This window comes from Pogoniulus pusillus, chromosome 22 (genome assembly GCF_015220805.1).
Source record: "Pogoniulus pusillus isolate bPogPus1 chromosome 22, bPogPus1.pri, whole genome shotgun sequence".
Lineage (NCBI taxonomy): Eukaryota > Metazoa > Chordata > Aves > Piciformes > Lybiidae > Pogoniulus > Pogoniulus pusillus.
In genome coordinates, this window is record NC_087285.1 from 20,880,814 (window position 1) to 20,903,752 (window position 22,939).

Consider the following 22,939-nt stretch of genomic DNA (forward strand, 5'->3'; position numbering starts at 1 on the left):
AAGGGAGGTGAAACTAAACAAGCTGAAGGAGTTGGGGCTGTTCAGCCTGGAAAGAAGGAGGCTCTGGGGAGACTGAACAGCAGCCTTCCAGTACATGAAGTGGGGCTCTTCATCCTCGAGAAGGATGAAGCAAAGGCCTACAGAGACAGGACAAGGGGTAGTGGCTTCAAACTAGAGCAGAGCAGGTTGAGATTGGATGTTAGGAACAAGTTCTTTACTATGAGTGTGATAGAACACTGGAACAGGTTGCATGGGGAGGTGATTGAGGCCCCATCCCTGAAGGTACTCAGAGTGAGGCTCGACAGCGCTCTGGGCAGCCTGATCTAGTTGACAATGTCCCTGCTGACTGCAGAGGGGGTTAGACTGGGGTTGGAAAGGTCCCTTCTAACCCAGACCGTTCTGTGACTGTATGTAACTTCTCACATGTGTAAACAGAGGATAAGGTGGAGTTACCTTTTTATGGTGATGATATAAAAGGTGTGGAACTTTATGCCCTTAAAATGTAAACCAAGTAGACACCCACATGTATAACATGTTGTGTTTATGAACCACCCAATATTCTGGGCAGGAAAAGAAGAAAATGTTCTTTTCTTTAAAACATTTTGGCACATTTTGTTGCTCTTAATGATTGTAGGATTATTGCTGCTAATAGTGACTGTAAGTATATTTGCAGTTTGAGTCCTACACTGACTGAAATTTCAGTTTGAGTTTAATTGGCTTTTAAAATACTTCCTTCCACTTTGAAAATAAAGGTCTGAGCTGGTTTTATTTTCAGCTTGAAACTCTGAAGGGCAAAGGGGAGTGGGGGGAGAGAGGGGGAAAAACCCTAAGGGCAGTGTAACTTTGTTAATTTTAATTATCACTGTAAGGAAGTACATTGTCCATATACTAAAAGTGGACTAGGGTATGTGAGAATAAAATGTGAAGGAAATGCATGGTATTTGTATTAACAGCTTGGATTTGAAATAACTTGGTCTGTGTCTTCTTTTCAGGCAAAATAGTTTATTGCTTGATGGCAATGACAGAATATCTCCAGAGATATTGCTGGTAAGATTCTGATTCCATTTATATAGGGATACACAGCAGCCTAGGGACTGACAGGAAATATAGAAAGAAACCCAAGAAGAGACTTGGGGCTCTGCAGCCTGGAGCAGAGAAGGCTTTGAGGAGATCTTATAGTGGCCTTCCAGTATCTGAAGGGGGCTACAGGAAGGCTGGGGAGGGACTATTGACAAGGTCTTGTAATGACAGGATGGGGAGGAATGGGTTTAAATTGGCAGAGGGGAGATTCAGACTTGATGTTAGAAAAGGATTCTTGACAGTGAGGGTGGTGAGACACTGACACAGGTTGCCCAGGGAGGTTGTGGAGCCCAGAGTCACCCAATGTGATCTTTGTTTCAGTAACTCTGCGATCCACATCCTCCCTAGAGGTGTTCAAGGCCAGATTGGATGAGGCCTTGAGCAACCTGTTCTAGTGGGAAGTGTCCCTGCCTGTGGCAGGATGATTGCTGAGATCCCTTCCAACCTAAACCATTCTGTGATTCTGTGAAATGTAGCTTTTGAAATGTTACATAGGTTGGCCTGCTGCAAGGTTTGCAAACCCTCTGCTGGAGATCTCATCATCTTGCTTCACAGAACCTTTTGGCAGCAGAGCATGCTTGGATATGTGCATCTCATGGGAGGACTGTGTAGAGCAGGTAGTTGACTGTTGTTGGGAGTGGAAGGAAGCTTGTTTAGAATTCATTCAATTAGCAACAAAGAATTATTTTTTACATCTCACCCTCTCATGCTCCCCAAAAACTTCCAGAACTGCTGGAACTGTCAGAGGTTAGTTACCTGATTTCTGTTGCTAAATAATAAAACAACATCTTCTTTTACTGAAATGCAGGATTCAAGTAGCAAGACTTGTGATCTTAATGCAAACACTGATTCAGAGGTGTTGGAGGATGGCAGTGTTAATGTTTCTGAGGAAGCCCTGGGTGTCCAAGTGCCACGTCTAGATCTGAAGAATGTATCTGATGGTGACAAATGGGAAGGTAATTTTCATCCTTCAGCTCACAATATAGTTAGCTAGTAAGGATAAGCAGAACATCTAACAAAGCAGAAGCAGCAGGTTAACTTACACTTCATTTATTTCAGTTCCTATACACATGGTAAGGTCAACCAAGCCATGACACAAGTCCCATCTCATTTTAGAGCTATCTGCAACTTAATTAAGAACCTTAAAAAAACCCTGTAATTAAAAAATAGTCAAATTTGCAGCTAAAGAAACCAAAAGAGCCCAAGTTTCAGAGTAGAAGTGATTGGGGTTTTTTTGCCGTTTGTTCCTTGGTTGTGTTCTGTTGTTGTTTTTCCAGTGACTGCTGGTTCCCAGGACCCTGAGTCTCAAGTCCTTAAAAACATTTTCTCTGATTATGTCACAGAGTTCATATTCACTTTGTGTCTTGTTTGTTTGTTTAATTTTGGGATGTAAGCTACTGCAGTTCTAGTACTAGCTGAATTTGACTTGAAACCCCTCAACTATTAAACATAGCAACTGATACTTAATTTGTTCTGAAAAATCTGGTGGTGGCTTAGTTTTAAACATCAGAAATTTCAGATGTTGTGTTTCCTTGTGACTGGGCAACTTGAAGCAGCTCTTTCAAATAAAAGTTGAAGTTGCAGATAGATTTTTACTTCTGTGCCCCTTATTCCTCCATTGGTTGGATTTTAGGGAAAGCAAAATCTTTGGAACATGATATTTTTTTTTTCTTGGGTAGGATTTCTTGATCTTATCCTTCATGGCCTTCCAGGTTTAGCAAGCCCTTAAGCTTGTTGAATTGACTGGACTTTGCTCAAATGTCTGGTAACAACTGTTTAGACTTCTGTTTTATTTGTGTGAAAACATAACCTCTGTGTAACCAGAGCAGAGCACTCTTGTCAATATCACCTTACTTTTATATGTGTTCTCTATATCCTGTTTCCTCTGCCTGGTGTTGATATTCTGAAGCACCACACCTTAAGAAGTACAAGTGATACAGTTTGATAAATCCTATGAGCTGTCTCTGGCAGTGCAGAGGCCACAGCCCACTTATTTCCAATTGTGAAAACTCACAAGTATGCCTTGGTATATCCAGTGCAGAGGACTACAAAGGGCCAACGACCTGTTCCAGTGGCAGCTATTCTTGAGGTGCCTCTGAGTGTCACAGTCAAACGTTAGACAGTGGTAACACAAAGCAGCTGCACTTCTCTTCTGGTTGCTGTGTGATGAGATTTGAAGTTAGTGATGCAGTCCTGAAACGTGTAGCTCGAACATGCAGCTTATAGCTGTAGCACATCAGCACCTGAAGCTTTGTCCTGGAGGTCAGATGGTGATAAGTTACTGTTCATTTGTCACCAGTGCTGACTTCTGTCCAGATTAGTTGCCTGCCTGACTCCATACTTCCCTTTTAATCCTGAGGTTTGCAGCTTGTGATTGTCTAACTTAGGTTTGTAGAATGTTTGCTGGTTGGCCTTGAGCTCAGCAAATGCTGCATTCAGAGTATGTCATGTCATAGAGACATCCATTTGCAGGCATCTGAAGACACTGAGTCCAGGTTTTCTTTCTGGACTCAGTTAATAACTTTATTTAACAGCCCAAGTTAATAACTTTAGACAAAATTGGTGGTTGTCCTTAAAAAAAAAAACCAACCAAATCCTTCTTATGTTCTCAGTGTTTTATTTACATTAATTACTTACTTGCACATTCCATTTGTGGCATCTTCTAATTGTGTTAATCTGGTTTAATATCTATTCTCAGAAGGTTTGTGGCTACCATTTTCATTATTTCCTTAAACCTGCTCATAAAAGAATTGCTTTGGTTTGAATTAGCCAAATAGCTTTGTGGCCCTTTGCTTGAAAAAAAAGTAGCATATCTGTGTATAAATTTAAAGTAGAAACTTTTTGATAGTAAAATGAGGCTATTTTGCAAGAGGTGTTATTTCTTTGCAAAGCATTTTAACTCTGGCTGCTCTCCAGGGCTGCTGAGAGTGGTTATTAGGATCTCAGCCTTCCAAAGCACTGCGAGCAGATTTGCTTTGTGAAGAAACCTACACTGGTCCAAATCTCATTACAAGATTTGGGTTATTGAAGCCTATGTGACAGAGAACTTAAAGGCCTGTTACCAGCAGAGCTCTGGAAAATGAACATTGAATGCTTGCTGGCTTAAGGTGGAAATGCAGATCAGTTCATCTGTGTTTCTCAGTCCTCTCTCTGCATTTGTCCTGCTTTTTGGAAATCACCACCATCTGTATTATTTACAAGCTGTGAGCAAAACCATGTAGAACCTGTGTTCTGTTCACGTGAGGCTGCACGAGGCTCTCGGTCAACTCCAGCCAGCCTTTCCTATTGCCATCTCGGTTCTTTGTAAACCTTTGTGGTGAAGAGTTGAGATTTGCCAAGGCCTGAGCATCCTTACCTGCCATGGAAATTGCCTGGAAGCTGAGAGTGCTCAGGGCCTGGCCCCAGAGCTGGGCTGTGTTCCTCGGGTACTGTATCTTCCTGCTTTACATGTTATGTATGGTTTGTTCTGACTGTGCTGTGTGTTCACTTCAGTATTTTTGCCATTCTTTTTCATTTTATTAGCGCCATGCCCTATCACTTTCCCCCTCATTGATTTCAAAACAATGCATCTGCAGAGAGAAGGGGAGGGTAAGTATGGTTCGCCATACGTTCAGTTATTATGGTTTGCTTTCAAATTAACCCTTCACCTGCTGTCCCTTATCTCTTGGGAATGTTCTGATCTGCGAGCTTTTTGATTCACTTTTTTTTTTCCCAGTTCTAAAAGATCCCCTTTGTATATCTTGTACTGTGTAAACAGGCAAGATTATAGCTGAAAAACAAACCAAAAAAGCCCAGTAACTCTTAAGAAATGTACAGTGGAAAGCAGGTACAAGGGTTATATTTTCTGAAGGTTACTTTGTGGGTTTTATTGTTGTTCTGCACACTTTGAACCCAGTTTTCAAATTTCAGATTTGAACTGGATAATAAAGGCAGCTCTCTGAAAAGGAAAAAAGGGGAGGGTGGGATTTTGAAGTACTTGGAAGGCCATGTCAGCTTTTAGGTAGCAAGGAAATAAATTCTGAGAATTGTAAGAAATGTTAGGAACTCACTTTTTATGAGGATTAAAAAAAATAAATCAAGTGATTGTTTTGGAATCCCCTGCCTAAAAGAAATCACCTTCCACAAATTAAGAAATCTCTTTTTCTCAGTGGTGTCAAGATGGATTTAAACTTAAAAACCCAACAACACTCCCTTAAGGCTTCAGCAAATGGGTGTGGTACCTAAAGAGATACTGTCAGGCTTACCTTCTTCCAAACCAAGAGGACAATCTTTCAAAGTACACGTGTGTGGTATGAAAATTCATTTCCACAGCCAAATGTCGCAATGGACCATCAATATTCTTCTAACTGCAGATTTCTGCTAAGTAAATGCAGCTCCTTTACCCCGCTGAACCCTTCAGAAATGCAAGATACACTTTGAAAAAGGGATCCTAGTGTGCATACTTCATCTCAGTACCTTTTGCTTTCAATTGCCGTATGACAGAATTTGTATCTCACTGTTTTATTCACGTTGTGTACGACACCACATCCTTTATAACATACAAGACTAAGCATTGGGTCTGCATTTTTGTTTCCTTCTGACTCTCATTTCTCTCAACAGAGTAGTACCATTTTCTCTCCCCTTTTTTATCTTCTAGATCCGTTTCCTGCTTTCAAATCTTGGCAGGAGGACAGTGAGTCTGGAGAAGCTCAGCTTTCCCCGCAGGCTGGGAGGATGACTAATCATCCGCTGGAAGAGGACTGTCACCCGATACTGTCGCATCGTAGCCTGGACTTTGGGCAAAGCCAGCGGTTCTTACACGATCCAGAAACCTTAGATTCTTCATCCAAAGCACTTTCTTTTGTTAGGTATGGATTCCTGTTCAATTGATGATCTGGACCAGGAGATTGAGTCTGTCATCAGTAAGTCTGCAGATGACACCAAGCTAGGAGCAGCTGTGGAGCTGTTGGAGGGTAGGAGGGCCCTGCAGAGGGACCTTGACAAGCTGGATGTGTGGGCAGAGGCCAATGGGATGAGATTGAACAAGGCCAAGTGCAGGGTTCTACACTTTGGCCACAACAACCCTAAGCAGTGCTACAGACTGGGGACAGAGTGGCTGAGAGCAGCCAGGCAGAAAGGGACCTGGGGGTGCTGGTAGAGAGTAGCTGAACATGAGCCAGCAGTGTGCCCAGGTAGCCAAGGAGACCCAATGGTATCCTGGCCTGGCTCAGGAAGAGTGTGGCCAGCAGGACAAGGGAGGCTCTTCTGCCCCTGTGCTCAGCACTGCTCAGGCCACACCTAGAGTATTGTGTCCAGTTCTGGGTTCCTCAACTCAGGAGAGATGTTGAGGTACTGGAAGGTATCCAGAGAAGGGCAGCAAGGCTGGTGAGGGGCCTGGAGCACAGCCCTGTGAGGAGAGGCTGACGGAGCTGGGGGTGTGCAGCCTGCAGAAGAGGAGGCTCAGGGCAGAGCTCATTGCTCTCTACAGCTCCCTGAAGGGAGGCTGTAGCCAGGTGGGGTTGGTCTCTTCTGCCAGGCAACCAGCAACAGAACAAGGGGACACAGTCTCAAGCTGTGCCAGGGGAGGTCTAGGCTGAATGTTAGGAGGAAGTTGTTGTCAGAGAGAGTGACTGGCATTGGAATGGGCTGCCCAGGGAGGTGGTGGAGTCACTGTCCCTGGGGATGTTCAAGCAGAGCCTGGCTGGGGCCCTTGGGTGACATGGTCTGGTTGACTAGCTAGGGCTGGGTGCTAGGTTGGACTGGATGATCTTGGAGGTCTCTTCCAACCTGGTTGATTGTGTGATTCTAGTGCAGTTTGCTGGCTCTTGGGGCAGGAGGTGTTCCTGCCAGTATGGAAACAGAGCTGTTGAAGAACCTCGCAGCTTTTTGTGATAAGAATTAATTGAAGACCAAGGTCAAACTTAGCACTGTGTGGCTATTTGACTGTTCTGCCTGCTCAGGAACTGCCAGTTAGCTAGACCAGAGGTTCATCTGGGGTGGCATCGTGTCTCTCAAAGTGGCTACTGGCAGATGCTGAGGGGAACAGTGTAAAAATAGGGCAGGCTTGGACAGATTTTTCCTGGCGTCTGGTCAGGGCTTCTGACAGCCTGCGGTGATGGCACTTCCTGGGCTGAAGGTAGTATTTATAGCCTCTCTTTGCCAGTCTTTCCTGGACTGCTGGCCTCTGATTTCCTCTAAGTTTTGGGCTGTGTATTTTCCCAGTGGTGTGAAGATCTGTCTTCGTGTTGCATAGCTGTAGATTTGTGTTGCATGTCGTGTTATGAGCTCCCAGGACAGACTGCCAGGCCATACTAACCGGGGCAGCTCAAGTGTGCAGTGATGCTCTGGGCGACTCTTCATGTGGGCTGTGAGAGGGTCATGGGAAAGGATCAGCTGTTAGAGGGGGAGGAATGGGACAGCTGTGCAGTGAAGAGATGGGGTTCTTAAAGCAGGTCTTCTGTAGATGTAGAGGGCTGAGTCTGTTTAAGCCAGTGTATGAAAGTAGAGTTGTAACTAAACTGCAACCTGTTTGTGACAGTGGGAGCGTGACCCTCCACAGGTCTAAATAACCTGTGACCTCTACTCTCTACTACTGTTACTGTGCAGGGGAATCCAAGAAGTGCTTCCATGCCTGTTAAGGAAGAAATCTCAGCAAAATGAGATACTCTGGAACATGAAAGACCCAGTTTAGAGTCTCCAGTTCTGCCTGAAAAAGATTTATAGATGCAAAAAGATACTTGCCCAAGTTTTCTCCAGTTAGCCACAGCTAACTGATGCAGAAGGCTGCCCTGATTGCTGTTCTCATTTTGAAACCAAAAGGATCTACACTAATGGATTATTAGATTAATATTTCTAGTATCTTGGGCTGTGTAGTTGTCAGTAGCTCTGCTGAGGGTTGTTTCAGTAGTAAGTGTACTGAAAAATTCTCATGGTCAGCCTTGAAATAAAAAGGCTTCTCACAAGCTGCAGCTATCAAGGAGCTGAACAAGTGCAAAATGAGAGTAAAAACCAGAACCACATACTCTGGAAACACAGACCAACAGATGGTGCAGGTGTTTCAGATCACTATCTAATAACTTGCCTAATACAGCTAGGTGAAGCTGTCTGGTTACTGGGGACTGTTCAGTGGCAGCTTCTAGCCTAGGCTTTATTCTGTGCCCAGCACCTGAGGTACTGAGTGTCTACTAAATTATCTAAGTAACTTAGCCATCAGAAAGATCTGAACTGTTGTAAGGACAATGGAATTAACAGTACATTAGGCTATTACACTTGAATTTCAGATGCTGTTCTTCTGTATTGGTGAAACTAGAGAAAGGAAAAAGAGCATCAAGGTTTGAAGGCAGCAGATAAACCTTCTGATCCAGCAGCAAATAGCTTTGACTAAAAACATCTAAAGGATGGATTATGAACTGCAGAAAAAAAAGGAAGTTAGCCAGCTGTTACTCAAACATGTAGGTTGTTTGCACTCATTTAATGACTTAATTGACATTTAAACCTCACTTTCAATACAGAACACGAAGGTCATCCTTTAGCTCAAAAGATGACAAAAGGGAAGACAGGACACCTTACCAGCTTGTCAAGAAATTACAGAAAAAGATAAAGCAGTTTGAAGAACAATTTGAAAAAGAGAAAAACAGTAAGGTGAGTTCCCACCTCTGAATGTACTCAGGATACAGGGCTGCAGGGTACAAGTTCCTTGTGTAGCTCATCACTGAATAACTGTGAGGCTACAAATGAGAAGGATTTTGTTACACACTACTGTCTGCAGAGTGAACTGAGCAACAGCAGTACCAGGAAACCTGAGGCAATGCCTGAGGCCAAGAAAGGGTGAGAGTGAGAGGGGATGCCAGATGAGATCTGTCTTGCCTGAGGTTTATTTTCACAAGGATAGGAAGGACATGGAGCTGAAGGAGCAGGTCCAGAGGAGGACCATGCAAATCATCAGGGGGTTGGGACACCTCTAGTACAAAGACAGGCTGAGGGAGCTGGGCTTGTTCAGCCTGGAGAAGAGAAGGCTTCAGGGAGACCTAATAGCAACCTTCCAGTACCTGAAGCACCTACTTGAAGGATGGAGAGAGAGTGTTTGCAAAGGCCTGCAGTGACTGGATGAGGGCAATGTATTCAAACTAAGCAGAGCAGATTTAGATTGGATGTTAGGAACAAGTTCTGCACCACAAGGGTGGTGGAACACTGAAACAGGTTTCCCAGGGAGGTGGCTGGGGCCTCATCTCTGGAGATATTCAGAGTGAGGCTTGACAGGGCCCTGGGCAACCTGATCTTGTTGAGGATGCCCTGCTGACTGCATACAGTGTTGGACTGGATGAGCTTTGGAGGTCTCTTCCAGCCCAGCCCATTCTGTGTTGTCCCTCAGGTTGGCACTGAGATCTGATCTGGTCCTAAGAATGGCATCCATGTTCCTAGTCACGCTTACTGTCATGAAAGTTGAGGTACTGGAACGTGGCTAGAGAAGGGTAATAAAGCTGGTGAGGAGCCTGGGGCACAGCCCTGTGAGGAGAGGCTGAGGGAGCTGGGGGTGTGCAGCCTGCAGAAGAGGAGGCTCAGGGCAGAGCTCATTGCTGTCTACAACTACCTGAAGGGAGGCTGTAGCCAGGTGGGGTTGGTCTCTTCTGCCAGGCAACCAGCAACAGAACAAGGGGACACAGTCTCAAGCTGTGCCAGGGGAGGTCTAGGCTGAATGTTAGGAGGAAGTTGTTGTCAGAGAGAGTGATTGGCATTGGAATGGGCTGCCCAGGGAGGTGGTGGAGTCGCTGTCCCTGGAGATGTTGAAGCCAATCCTGGCTGAGGCACTTAGTGCCATGGTCTGTTTGATTGGACAGGGCTGGGTACTAGGTTGGGCTGGCTGAGCTTGGAGGTCTCTTCCAACCTGGTTGGTTGTATGAAATGTTACCAGATCTTGGAAGAAGCATTTATGAACAAGATTTCGAGAGCTTGACTTCATCAAATGCCATTGTTTGTGTTGCTTTCCAGCCCTCCTACAGCGATATTGCAGCCAATCCAAAGGTTTTAAAATGGATGACTGAACTTACCAAACTGAGAAAGCAAATCAAAGGTAAGAGGTGCTACAGCTTCAGGTTTTCTACAGGCACAAGTGATCTGTGTGACTGAAATGTCTAAGTCACTCAGGAAAATTCCACAGGACCATACAAATGCTTCATTTCTAGAGTCTGAACTACTGACAACTTAAATTCAAATAGTTCTCGTTGCTTTGGTTTTAGTTCATTAGAGACAAAACCTCCTGTGCAGACTGTTCAGCTCCTGTATTTGCAGTTAAATAAACTGAGAGTGGTTTCTTTTCAGCCTCTGGCTTAAGCAGTTTTTCCTCCTTGCAGATGCAAAACAGAGGAGCTCAGATGGAGAATTCATACCTCAGCCACGTCCACGAAGTAACACTCTTCCAAAAAGCTTTGGTTCCTCCCTTGACCAAGAGGATGAAAAAAATGGAGACGAGATGAGTGTTGTGCAGAAAGAGAAGAAGCCCACCAAGGAAGCCACCCTGGAACTCATTTTGAAGAGATTAAAGGAAAAACGAGTTGAGAGATGTCTGCCAGAAGACATAAAAGTAAGTGTGAAGTTATGGGTAGGTGGTTTCTGAGAGCGTAACAGAGGGAAACGGAGCACTGTTGGACACTTCAGGTATCATTTCATCAGCAAAATGATGCCTCTGTCTGTCAGCCTTGTAGCTAGCCCTTGTATTTCAGGCTCTGTGGGGAAGTGATCAAGATGATCAGAGGGCTGTAGCACCTCTCCTTTGAGGAGAGACTAAGGGAGTTGGGGCTGTTCAGTCTGGAGAGGAGAAGGCTCTCAGGTGTCCTTATTGTGGCCTGTCAGTGTCTTAAAGAGGCCTACAGGAAAGCTGAGGAGGGCCGTTTTAGGCTGTCAGGTAGTGATGGGACTGGGGGCAATGCAACAAAGCTGGAAATGGGGAGATTCAGACTGGATGTTAGGAAGAAGTTCTTCAGCATGAGGGTGGTGAGAGCCTGGAAAGGGTTGCCCAGGGAGGTGGTGGAAGCCTCGTTCCTGGAGGTGATTAAGGCCAGGCTGAATGGGGCTGTGGCCATCCTGGTCTAGTGTGAGTTGTCCCTGGCCATGGCAGAGGGGTTGGAACTGGCTGATCCTTGTGTTCCCTTCCATCCCTGACTGATTCTATGAACCATTTTCCTTGCTCACTCTTTATTAAAACACTTAACAAATATGTGCTGCCAGTGTTGGACAGCTTTAAATGGATGAAGGTGGGATGTATGGTTATTAACTACACTAAGCTTGGCTAAGGCATCTGTATAGCTGATCATGTAGCAAAATTCTTGAAGTGACTGGTGTTTGACAAGGTGTGACTTATTCTTCTGACAGAAAATGACAAAGGACCATTTGGTAGAAGAGAAAACATCTCTCCAGAAAAGCCTCCTCTATTATGAAAGTCAGCATGGACGGCCGGTAATGCTTGGTTTCCTTCCTCAGAGCATGTCGGGGTGTGCACAGGCAGCAGGCACTCCTCAGCTGGAGCAGTACCACAATTTGATGCTGCTCTGGGGTTTTTTATTTCTTCTCCAAGACACAGAGTTACCTGCTGGCTTCCCTGTTGCCATCAGAGAAAGCTGTTGTTTTCACTTCTAAAAAGATGTCTCTATTATGAGGCACTTTTCCCACACCTCAGTGGGTTGTTGAGCTCGCAGAGTAATTGGGCTCCTTTGGTGCCTTGCATGTCTGTGAAGCAAATGCTGAATTTCCTGAGAAAAGGCCTGAAATGTTGCTCTGAATGTCACAAAAGCAAGCCAGGGAAAGACTTCTTCACTTCGTTTTTGCTGAGTCTGTGGCATCTGCCTTAAAGAACTGGAGATATGGAAGTCAGAATGAGTGACTGGCAACTAGTGCCTGGAGTTCTGTGAGTTTTTTGTCTTGGACAGTGATCAGCATCACCAGTCCAGTCACGAGATCTTTCCATTCCCCTTCTATCAGCCTTCTGGACTTGGCACATAAGCTTTATAGTCAGCAATGCTGTATAAATCTGACCAAGCCTTGGAGTGTAAAAGCTAAGAAGATTAATGGTCTTGGAGATACTGGTGTGCTTCTACAGTCCCTGTAGGGAGCAAATGCCAGTAACTCTTCAGGAGGGTCTGTAAGATTTACTGTGTTGAAGTACAGAGTGGCAAGAGTGCAGGTAAATCAGGTATCAGACACAATCTCTCTGCAGTTCCATCTTTTCTTTTTCCCCCATCATTTCTGCAGAACCATCATCATTGCTAGGCCTGCAGTCTTCTCTCTCAGGTCTCAGTCCGTGGTTTGCCTCTTCTGCCACAGGAGTTTAAAGAGAGTTTGCTTCTATTGAAGCCCCCAGAACTTTTAGGATGCCTTTAAGACTTCTTTCTGAAAAACACAGGGAGTTAAAGTATGAAAAGAAGAGAAGGAAACAGCAGCCTTTTGCTCCCCTTTATCTGCATCAATCTGATTTCATACACACAATTTAGTTCGGTGTTCCTAAGTGGAATGTGTGTGGCCTGGCATGCGAAGCATACTGCTTTGTGTTTGCTTGTCTGTTACTGAGTGATTGGTATAATTAATTCTGTGGTTTCTCTGCCTTTAGGTTACTAGAGAAGAAAGACATATTGTGAAGCCACTTTATGACAGATACAGACTTGTAAAACAAATGTTAACTAGAGCAAGCATTACTCCTATTCTTGTGAGTAAAACAAATGCTATTTCTGTTTTTTGCTTTTCCCACGTTTGAACTGCTAGGCTGCCTTTAGAAGAGCATGAAAGACATCTTTCTTGTGGAAGGTACAGGATGTTGTCATCACTGTACTTGAGGCATTTGGTTTACTGCTGAGAGCAGAGCAGTTCAAAGCTGGCTGTGACCTTGATGGCTCTTAGGAAGTAAATGGTTCTTGGTGGAAGTAAATAAGCAGTTTCAACTTGCTGTGGCATTCCCAAGTCACTAGGGATGGATGCATAGGGCACAGTGTACTTTGAATCTTCCCAAGAATAGTAACAGCAGTTGCAGTAAAGCAGTCTGTCTCCTCTGCTGCAGGTAGCTGTCACCAGAGGCATGAGTGACAGGGGGCCATGAAAACCATTTCGTTCCATCGTTCTGCCCTGTGTCAGACTCGTGACCAACGTCTGCAGCTTCTGTTCGACAGCTCTGCTTTGTCCTTGTGTTTGCACTTCATTGCCTTCTAACTTGCAGTGCTTTCTAGTCTTTCTTCTCTTTCTGCTCTTGTGAGAGATGAAGAAAAGTGTTCATGCTGTGCAAGGAGATCAGTGTGAGCTTGTTTGTAGCACCTGCACAACAGCTGAGGAATCCCAACCAGCTGACTGTCTTTGTTCTTCGTGAGCTGTGATCAAAATCTTGCCTGCTGACCCAAACTTGCAGCAAAACAGTTGTGGTAGTAGCTATTTGATCCTTCTACAAGGGACTGCATAGCTGTCGTGAGAGACTCTCCTTACATACCAGCAGTTCTCTACCAGATTACATAGCTGGGCAGTGGCTTACTCAGCAGGAATTTAATCTGCTGTTTATGTTGACTCTGACTGTTCTTGGCTATCCTCTTTAAACTGAAGTACATTGAGATAAAGGGATCAGCTGTTCAAGATCATTCCTTTCTTCCACATACACTGCTTGTATAGGAAAATGTGATTTACACTGCAGTCAGACTTCAGTTTAAGGGCTTTTCTGTAAGTGTTTCTCTTAGAATTACATAAACACAGGTTGCTCCTAAACCCCTAAGCATTTCTCCGTGGCTCGCGAGTCCTAGGTGTTACCCTTCACTAGTTGGGTTTTATCCCACTGTTCACCTCATATATCTGTCTCACCAGCTGAGGTGCATTTCATGTTATCAGGAGCTTTCTGACTATACCACAGTGTGCTTGTGTGCCTGTTTATGTGTGGTGGTGGTGTTGTGTGTTTTTGGTCTTGTTTTTTTCCTGTGCAATACAGGGACAGGTAATAGTCAGGCAAAAGGATTTAAAATTCAAGAGAGATCTTGGTAACATAATTTCTGATCTGCTGTAGGCAGTGTCTGTAAAATAGTTTTCACAGGCCTCTGCTTTTGAAAGCTGTAATTGCCATGTGGAGCTCTCTAATTACCAGGAATTGTTCAGTGATAGCTTCTGGGTAAGCTACATTCAGTGCCAGGTACTTCAAGAGTTGCTTTTTATTTACTTATGTCCATGAGATACCCCTTGGGGTACCATGGGATGCTAATCACTGAGGCCTGTGTCCAAAGAAGCAGGAAGCTAATTTAACTTTCATCCACTAAAGTTTTTTGACAGGTCGTTATCTGTGTGGCTTTTGTGTTTCACCTTCCTCCTGTTCAAAGAGTCCGGGGCTAAGGGATGAGGAGTACCACACTGCATGTGCACAGCTGACAGGGATACCTGTACCGCAGCAGACCCTGGTGCGGGCTGAGGTTCAAAGGATTTAGACTCTCTCTTTTTAAGGTGGCAACAGATAACTCTTACACAGCACTTCAGAGAGGTCTGCAAAAAGAATCTGGCAGTGTTATGCCTGGTATATGCCTGGCAGAAGATAAACACCAGCTCTGGCCTTGTGTATGTTTATAGTCTCCCTGCTGTTTGGGAGGAATAAGAGTGAATATGAAATGTGGAGATAACTTTGTGCATTTCCTACACAATATGCAGGAAGGAGGAGAATGCTTTTTAATTAAGAGGAATATTAGAGTTTCAGGTATTGTTTCTTCTGTGTCAAGGATGCTTTGAGGCATCTTGAGCTTTTGGGGTCATATGGCTGTTTGTCTGTGCTCTGTAACTATGTTTGCAGCGTCTCCTTCTTCTAAGACAAGAAATCTGAACCTGCTCTAACGTGAGGGTTGATCTTCAGGGATCCCTTCCAGCCTCTGCCATCCTGTGTGTCTGTATTGGGTGACTTGAACAAGACTCTGACCACACACGGCATTTAATGAAGCAAACTTCTGTTTTTGCAGGGGTCACCATCAACCAAGAGGCGGGGGCAGATGTTGCAGCCCATTATTGAAGGGGAAACTGCCCACTTCTTTGAAGAAATTAAGGTGGGTCCAGTTTTTGGAACAACACCTCCCAGAGCATGCAGTAGACAACCAAAATATTTCATACTGGTTTTCAACTTCTGCTTTGACTTTCAGGAAGAGGAGGAAGAAAGTGATGGTTTGTCTGCAGACCTGAATGATATCTTAAAAGCTGCTGCCCAAACCCAGCCTGTTTTAAGCCCAGTTGAAAACTCTGAGTCTGATGTTGAAGATGGTCAAGAGAAACTGACCCGAGACCTGAGGCTGTCAAGCACCCGGGCTGCTTCTATGTATGTCAGAAACAAGAAGTGACTCAAACCCTGCTACAGAAGTTGCTGATTTTGCACTTACAGTCCTGATACCAAAGAGAAGGCCTTGGGTGGAAGGGAGTTTCAGCACTTCATAGGGAGTGTTGGGCTTGAAGGAGTCTTCTTTCCTCTCTGGAGAGAGACTCTTTACAAAGGCCTGTAGTGATAGGACAAGGGGAAATGGCTTCAAACTAGAGCAGATTTAGACTAGATGTTAGGACCAGGTTCTGCACCATGGGGATAGTGGAACACTGGAACAGGTTATCCCGGGGAGGTGAGGCTCGACAGAACTGTGGGCAGCCTCATCCAGTTGAGGATTCCCCTCCTTACTGCAGAGGGCATTGGACTAGATGACCTTCGGAGGTCCCTTCCAACCCAGACCCTTCTAAGATTCTGTGCCTGACTAAGATGTTTTTATATTCACTGAACTGTTTAGTATCTTCTAAACCTTCAGCCCTCCTTGAGCTGTGTAGACAGGAGAAAAATTAAAGCCTTTTATTAACTCCTACTTTGTTGTCGACGTTTCACCATCAGACAGACACATTCCTGAGGAGCAAGGCAGGTTTATCATCAGTGCAGTTAGCTCAGTTGGGTTTGAGTATGCCTTGGAAGAATTTAAGTTTCATTATATAGCCAACAGTATTTTTCTTCTTTCACTTGGAATTTTTAGGCCTGAATTGTTAGAGCAGCTGTGGAAAGCCAGAGCTGAAAAGAAGCAGCTACGTAAGACACTGCGAGAGTTTGAAGAGGAGTTCTATCAGCAGAATGGAAGGTTTGTGGAGCACAAAAGCAGCCTCACTCTGTAGCCAACTGTTTTTTACCCTCTCCAATCTTCTGTGTGACTGTTGCCAAATGGAATCTGCTTTTACTACTGGAGGAAGCCTGATCCCAAGTTTTGTTTCCTCTGTTACTCTGTAAAGTCTAATAGTGAAAACAGAAGAACTGGGGAGAGGCTACATTTGAAACAGTATTTGAGAGAATTTTAATCCAACCCCCTTCCCCCTTCAGATTGTCCCTCTGTTTTTAAGAGAGGGCAGGGAGGTTTGCCTGCTCTTTGTTCTAGTAGGGCAGTCCTGACAGTGCAGGGGGTATAGAAGTTTCATTCTTCTCTGCATGGCTTAATTCTTTTGGGCTTTGTCTTTGGATATCTATCATTAGGAATCTGATTGAACTGCTGCTCCAGTTGCATAATAGGAGGTTTTTTGAGGTCTGTCAGCTCATGAACAAAACTAAGAACACTCTTAGGCCAGTGACATTTTTGACTGGCAGACATCGTCACATAACTCTGCTTTCTACTCTGAACTCCTGGACCACTGGTCACACAAAGTCTCACCAGTGTGCCTTCATTGTGCATTTAGTGGGTTTGGGACGAAACTCCCTTGGGCTTCGGTGGCAAGTAATGAAGGGTTGATTTAAAAGCAAGACAGATGAATTGATGAAGTCCAGTCCTCTCTGTGTTTGTGGATCAGGCTGCATGCAGGGAAAACACAAAGTGGCTGCAGTGGTGTTGGTGTTTAAGAGCACCTGAAGGTTTTTGTAGCCTGTTAGTAAAGTCTTGAGAGAGAGGGAAGGGAAGCTGAAGAGAGATCTGTACTAAAGCTCTGTCAGTAGGACAAGGGAGGTTCTTCTTCCCCTGACCAGCACTGGTCAGGCCACACCTTGAGTACTGTGTCCAGTTCTGGGCTCCTCAATTCAAGAGAGATGTTGAGGTGCTGGAAGGTGTCCAGAGAAGGGCAGCAAGGCTGGGGAGGGGCCTGGAGCACAGCCCTGTGAGGAGAGGCTGAGGGAGCTGGGGGTGTGCAGCCTGCAGCAGAGGAGGCTCAGGGCAGAGCTCATTGCTGTCTGCAGCTCCCTGAAGGGAGGCTGTAGCCAGGTGGAGTTGGTCTCTGCTGCCAGGCAACCAGCAATAGAACAAGGGGACACAGTCTCAAGTTGTGCCGGGGAAAGTATAGGCTGGATGTTAGGAGGAAGTTGTTGTCAGAGAGAGTGATTGGCACTGGAATGGGCTGCCCAGGGAGGTGGTGGAGTCGCCATCCCTGGAGGTGTTGAAGCAAAGCCTGGCTGGGGCACTTAGTGCCATGGTCTGGTTGATTGGCCAGGGCTGGGCGCTAGGTTGGACTGGATGATGTTGGAGGTCTCTTCTAACCTGGTTGATTCTATGATTCTAATCCGTGCTGCTGGGGTTTCCAGTCAGTTGTTGAGGTGATGGCAGTTCTAGTTACAAGATGCTCAGTCAGGACTGTGCGTGTGCTCTTGGTGAACAAGCTGCCCAGGCTGGCTTGATGGGCCCTAAGCTAACTGCGCAGCGCCGCTTTCCTGTCTGGCTGGCTGCAGCGTGGAAGATTTTCTGTAACCTGAGGTGTGCTGCTTTTTGCAGGAATGTTCAGAAAGAAGATCGAGTTCCCATGCTGGACGAGTACAGGGAGTACAAGAAAATCAAAGCCAAGCTGAGGCTGTTGGAAGTCCTGATCAGCAAACAGGATTCTTCAAAGTCAATTTAAATTCTGTTCCTCCAACCCATTGAATCACCTGATGTTTCCATATGCTACCACTGTACTTACCGGGTGCTTGTGTTCATTTGTCATGCACTGTGGAAAGAATCCAGCTTGTGCACTTTATTGTGGTGCCACTAGAACACGTTTGCAGGGTGAGTGGGTCCTGTCTAGAGAGCAGGTGATACTTCCAAGCTTGAGACTGCTCTGTCCAACTTTAGCAAACACAGTTTCCATCAGAGCCTTGTCTTACAGATGCATCCATCTTGTTCCAAAACAACCATAGCTTTGATTTTAGGTATTTTTGGTTTTTCTTTTAGCATTCAAGTACTTTGAGACTTTTGTTCTTAACCACCTTGTTGCATTGTTGAAGAAGTGATCAATACCATAATGCTTCACTGAACTACTCCTCTGGCCTAGGGTCTTTTTATTACGGAGGGCAAAACAAAGAGGCAAATGTAAACGTGCAGCTCTTTTCCCTGGAACACTCTAAAACCAGACTGAAATTCCTTTCAAAAGACTGCTGTGGAACAACTGGTAGGGGTTTTTTTTGGCATTCTAAATTGCATCTGTTACACAGTAATCATTACCACCTCTGGATTTTGCTCAGTAGTGGTCACTCTTGCTCCTTGATAAAGATGCCGGTGGACAAAGCAGAAAGTGACCTTGCTTTTAGTGTCTTTTAAAACTGGGAAAGAACCTGCAGAGTTCTATCACATGCTGCCTACAGGACTTGTGTTACTGTTGCTCATTTTCTCATGGTCTGGGTTGTTGTTCATCAGCTAGTGGTGACATAGTGTTTTGTCTGAATCGATGCTGCATCTCCGCTTGAGGAAGAGCTGAGGAACGTAAGGAGCGTTTCGGTGCGCGATGGCACTCGGCCTTGTGCAAGCTCCAGCTAAAAAGAGCTGGCTTAGGACAGTTGCAATTCCACTGTACCTGAAGTAAGTGTGGTATCAAGGGCTAAAATCAGTGTAGTTCATGTGCACCACAGGGTGGAAAAAAGAATAAATTACTGCTGTTTATCAACGGTTTTGTTTTACAGTTGGAGAATAAAAAATGTTACCTAACTCTTACGATGTAAGCAAAACAGTTTATGGGCCTTGCATGATTTAGCTTCAGAGTTGAAACAAATGTTTTGAGTATCACATCTGCTGTGCTGAATGATGATTTAGCTCCTAGCTTTATGCTCTGCAACAGCCATCAGCAGCTGGGTTTGATCTGGCAGAACTCTGTAACTGTTCATTTGAACTGGTGCTTTCTCCGGGTTTTGGGTTTAGTTTCGTTTTGTTTTCTCTTCGGTGTATCAGTTTGTGGCCACGTTTTGCATGCACTGCTCTCCCTGCATGTTTGGGTGACTGGCGAATGGCAGCGTAGCAATGATTCCCACTGCTCTGTGAAAGACCAAAACCGAACTTCTCCTTCGGCGGCGCTAAGAAACGGCTGGCATGTAACCTCCTAGACTCGCTCTGCTCTCTTGAAGCATATGAAATAGGTTGGAAGTAGGCTTCGTAGTGCTCAGATTCCATCTGTGTACTGTAGAGTACTTCTTGATTTATTTTACTCTGCTCGTAGGCGTTGTCCTTTTGGACTTGAGAACAAAAAAAGCACTAAAACTCTCGAGCACTGGTGGTATGCCTTCTCTTTTTTTTTTCCCTCCTTCTTTCTCCTTTCCTTTTTTTAACTGCAAGATGACCTGGGACCTTAGAGAACGATGAGGTTAACCTAGTCTTGAGACCATTTCTCAGTTTGACTCAGTTCCATTGTGCAATGTCCACTTCAGCTACTTTTCTCTCAGTCTGCAGACACGGGTGTATCCAAACATTGAAACTGATGTGTACTGTATAGTGTTGTACATGAATGTTTGTGTTTTATATACCACATGCAAAATGTCAATATGCACTATTTAAATGTTTTAAATAATATATTCCTCCTTTATAATGCTTAAATCTATATGATTCCAATATTTTTATAAGTGAGTGAGTGATCAGACTGGTTCCAATTCAGAATTAACAGCTGCTTCGTGTTCGTTATGCAGTGTTTGGCTGTTTATTCAGTATAGTAGATAATAAGCATGGCAACAGTTATGCTGAGTGTGGTTTTGTGCCATCCTTGTTGAGCAATAAATAAATGGTAGAACTAGGCATTTTGTGATATAACAGTTTTACTTTGGGAAAAGCAAGCCCTATATATCTCAGTGGATATATAGATATGGAGTATATATAACTAAACCAGATATAATTGCATTGCTATGTCTGGGGCTCATTGTATAGACTTTTATAATAAAAGTACCTTAACCTTTATTGTCATACATCTTTGCTTCCCATCATGCTTTCTCCTCCACTGCCACCTCTTAAAAGAGAGGGTCCTTGGCTCTTCCTGTAGCTGTCTGTAGCTCCAGGCTGTTGCTGAGGCAGGTCTGAGCCCTGCAGCTTGCCAGCAGAGCTGCACACTCTGTTGGTGGAGGCTTAGCTGCTGAGATGAAGCTGCGGCTGTTCCAGACCTGTTTTACCTGTTTAGACTGTGCCTGACAGCAGGGAAGTGACCAAATGGGCTCCTGAACTGACAGCTTGGCTTGTGGTGAGGGCTAGGATCCTGCTGTGGTGCCAGCCTGGAGCAAACTCTGACAGTTCCTTGTTCCTGCTCCAACAGCAGCAGCTTCGGGAGCAGATGGGGCAGAGAGCTGATCCAGCTGTTCCTGGGCCAAGGAACTCACTGCTGAGGAACAGACCTTCACCCGAAGAGTGGTGGTTGATTGTGTCTATCCATAATGGCCTCAGACAGCTGTTACTGCTGTGTAAGTACAAGAGCAGCAAGTGCTCCTCCTCTGGACCAAACCGATTTTGTTATAGGACAGAGCTGTAAGTTCACAGGAGAAGTGATGGAGGCCTCTCAAACTGACTTCTGTTTTGTGTCAATCCACCTTTCTTCAGCCAAAGGCCTGGCAGGGGACAGAACTCCTGAAGCTGAAGACTCTGCTTGTGGATGTGTGGCAATGCAGGTAAATGGGAACAAGACAAACCAAATGGAACCTGTCTGCTTCTTCTCCACGCTCCTCCATACTGTGATTAGACTGAGAGGGACGCTCAGCAGGGCAGGAGGTTGCGCAGCCCAAGTCCTTGTAGCGTTCATTCATGGCCCGGGCTGGCCTGCGGCTGAAGCGAGGCTCCCTCTAGTGGCGGCAGCGGTTAAGGCCTCATCGGAACGGCAGAGTTTGTTGAGTCTCGCAGAAGAGTCGTTTTTTCTCTGAAGGCAGCAGTGAGCTGCTTTGGAAGCAGCAGGTGCCTGAAACAACAACTGTTGAGAAGTAAGAATTAAACTTGGCAATAAGAAAAATGGTCTGGGGACGTGAGGGCAAATGATCATGCTGGATGCCCTGTGTCCAGTTCTGGGCCCCTCCATTCCAGAGAGATGTTGAGGTGCTGGAAGGTGTCTGGAGAAGGGCAGCAAGGCTGGGGAGGGGCCTGGAGCACAGCCCTGTGAGGAGAGGCTGAGGGAGCTGGGGGTGTGCAGCCTGCAGCAGAGGAGGCTCGGGGCAGAGTTCATTGCTGTCTGCAGCTCCCTGAAGGGAGGCTGTAGCCAGGTGGGGTTGGACTCTGCTGCCAGGCAACCAGCAACAGAACAAGGGGACACAGTCTCAAGCTGTGGCAGGGGAGGTCTAGGCTGGCTGTGAGGAGGAAGTTGTTGTCAGAGAGAGTGATTGGCATTGGAATGGGCTGCCCAGGGAGGTGGTGGAGTTGCCATCCCTGGAGGTGTTCAAGACAAGACTGGATGGGGCACTTAGTGCCATGGTCTGGTTGATTGGCCAGGGCTGGGTGCTAGGTTGGACTGGCTGAGCTTGGAGGCCTCTTCCAACCTGTCTGATTCTATGACTCTGGGTGGTAAAGGCGAGGGCTGCACTGGGCCAGGGATGGAGAAGGGGCAGGGAGAAGGCCCAGGGTAACACTGCTTGTAATTTGCTCTCGTGGTTACCCATCTGTGTCTCACAGCAGCCCCAAAAAAGGCAGAGGAATAAACGTTCAGGTATTTGCAGAGATACAAAACTTCTAGCAGAGGTTGGTCAGTTCCTTCAGTTAAAGCAGCTGGGACTTGCAGAGAGAAGAGCCAGAAGCAGCAGTGGTGTCTAACTTTATTAACAGACCTGCTTCTCCTAGGCATAAATAGGAAGAAGAAAATGAAGGTGCTGGGGCGTGGGGACTGGATTTATTTACAGTGTGAGGTGCCAGGCCAGCTCCGTCACTGGAGCTGCTTCCTGTGCTGCTGCCGCATGAGTCTCAGGGCTCTCCTGAGCTTCCATCGCGCTCCGTTGAAATCTGCCCGCAGCTCACTCATGTTCCTGAGGAGCCTACAACACAAAAACATAGCTCAAGGAGGTGCTGCCCTTAAAACTTGCAGTTGCAGCCTTCCTCTGCTCACTTGTGCAAGCTGACGAGGGTCTAAGTCCTGAATTAACCCTTCACGAGCACAAGGTCTGGTAGCTCCATGCTCTGGAAGAGTGATAATGTTTGAGATTCTCTTGACTGATGTCACAAGCTGCTGTACCAAACAATTTCATTTCCTCCTCCCTCCCTGAAGGCAGCTTTTGTCATCCTGTATCAGAGAACTTTACTGTGTTACGACCACTGAGAGGGAATCTGGATAATGCCTATAAATATCTGGGGGGTGAGTATCAAGAGGAAGGGGCCAGGCTCTTTCAGTGGCACCTGGTAATAGGACAGGGAAAATGGCTTCAAGCTACAACACAGGAGGTTCCACCTCCATGGGAGGAGAAACTTCTTTACTGGGAGGGCAACAGAGCATTGGAACAGCCTGCCCAGGGAGGTTGTGGAGTCTCCTTCTCTGAAGACTTTGAAAGCCAGCCTGGATGTGTTCCTGTCTGGCCTTCACTAGGTGACCCTGTTTGGCATGGGGGTTGGACTGGATGATCTCTGGGGGTGCTTTCAACCCCTAACATTCTGTGACTTTCAGACTGTCACTCGGGGTTCCAGCTATGGTTGCAGTTGCCCTGGAATGGGAATGAGGCTGCAGGAGCAGACACTTACAGCTGGAATTCTGCAGTGGAGAT

At 45.6% G+C, this 22,939-nt stretch overlaps 1 protein-coding gene across 5 annotated transcripts in view; it reads left to right on the plus strand.

Moving 5' to 3' along the window:
- The window catches only part of FAM13B (family with sequence similarity 13 member B), a 61,305-nt gene extending 41,120 nt beyond the window's left edge, over positions 1 to 20,185 (plus strand). For 3 of the 5 annotated variants that reach the window (XM_064162153.1, XM_064162156.1, XM_064162154.1), the window contains exons 13-24: positions 993 to 1,047; positions 1,889 to 2,036; positions 5,717 to 5,927; positions 8,571 to 8,700; positions 10,048 to 10,129; positions 10,410 to 10,639; positions 11,428 to 11,511; positions 12,659 to 12,754; positions 15,015 to 15,098; positions 15,192 to 15,364; positions 16,053 to 16,154; positions 17,760 to 20,185. In XM_064162153.1, the coding sequence (XP_064018223.1) occupies positions 993 to 1,047; positions 1,889 to 2,036; positions 5,717 to 5,927; positions 8,571 to 8,700; positions 10,048 to 10,129; positions 10,410 to 10,639; positions 11,428 to 11,511; positions 12,659 to 12,754; positions 15,015 to 15,098; positions 15,192 to 15,364; positions 16,053 to 16,154; positions 17,760 to 17,883 (1,519 nt within the window). In that variant the 3' untranslated portion in view covers positions 17,884 to 20,185. Of the gene's footprint in view, positions 1 to 992; positions 1,048 to 1,888; positions 2,037 to 4,602; positions 4,669 to 5,716; positions 5,928 to 8,570; positions 8,701 to 10,047; positions 10,130 to 10,409; positions 10,640 to 11,427; positions 11,512 to 12,658; positions 12,755 to 15,014; positions 15,099 to 15,191; positions 15,365 to 16,052; positions 16,155 to 17,759 lie in introns of all 5 variants that reach the window. The other 2 variants (XM_064162158.1, XM_064162157.1) reach the window with 2 other exon arrangements.
- Positions 20,186 to 22,939: the final 2,754 nt, after the last annotated feature.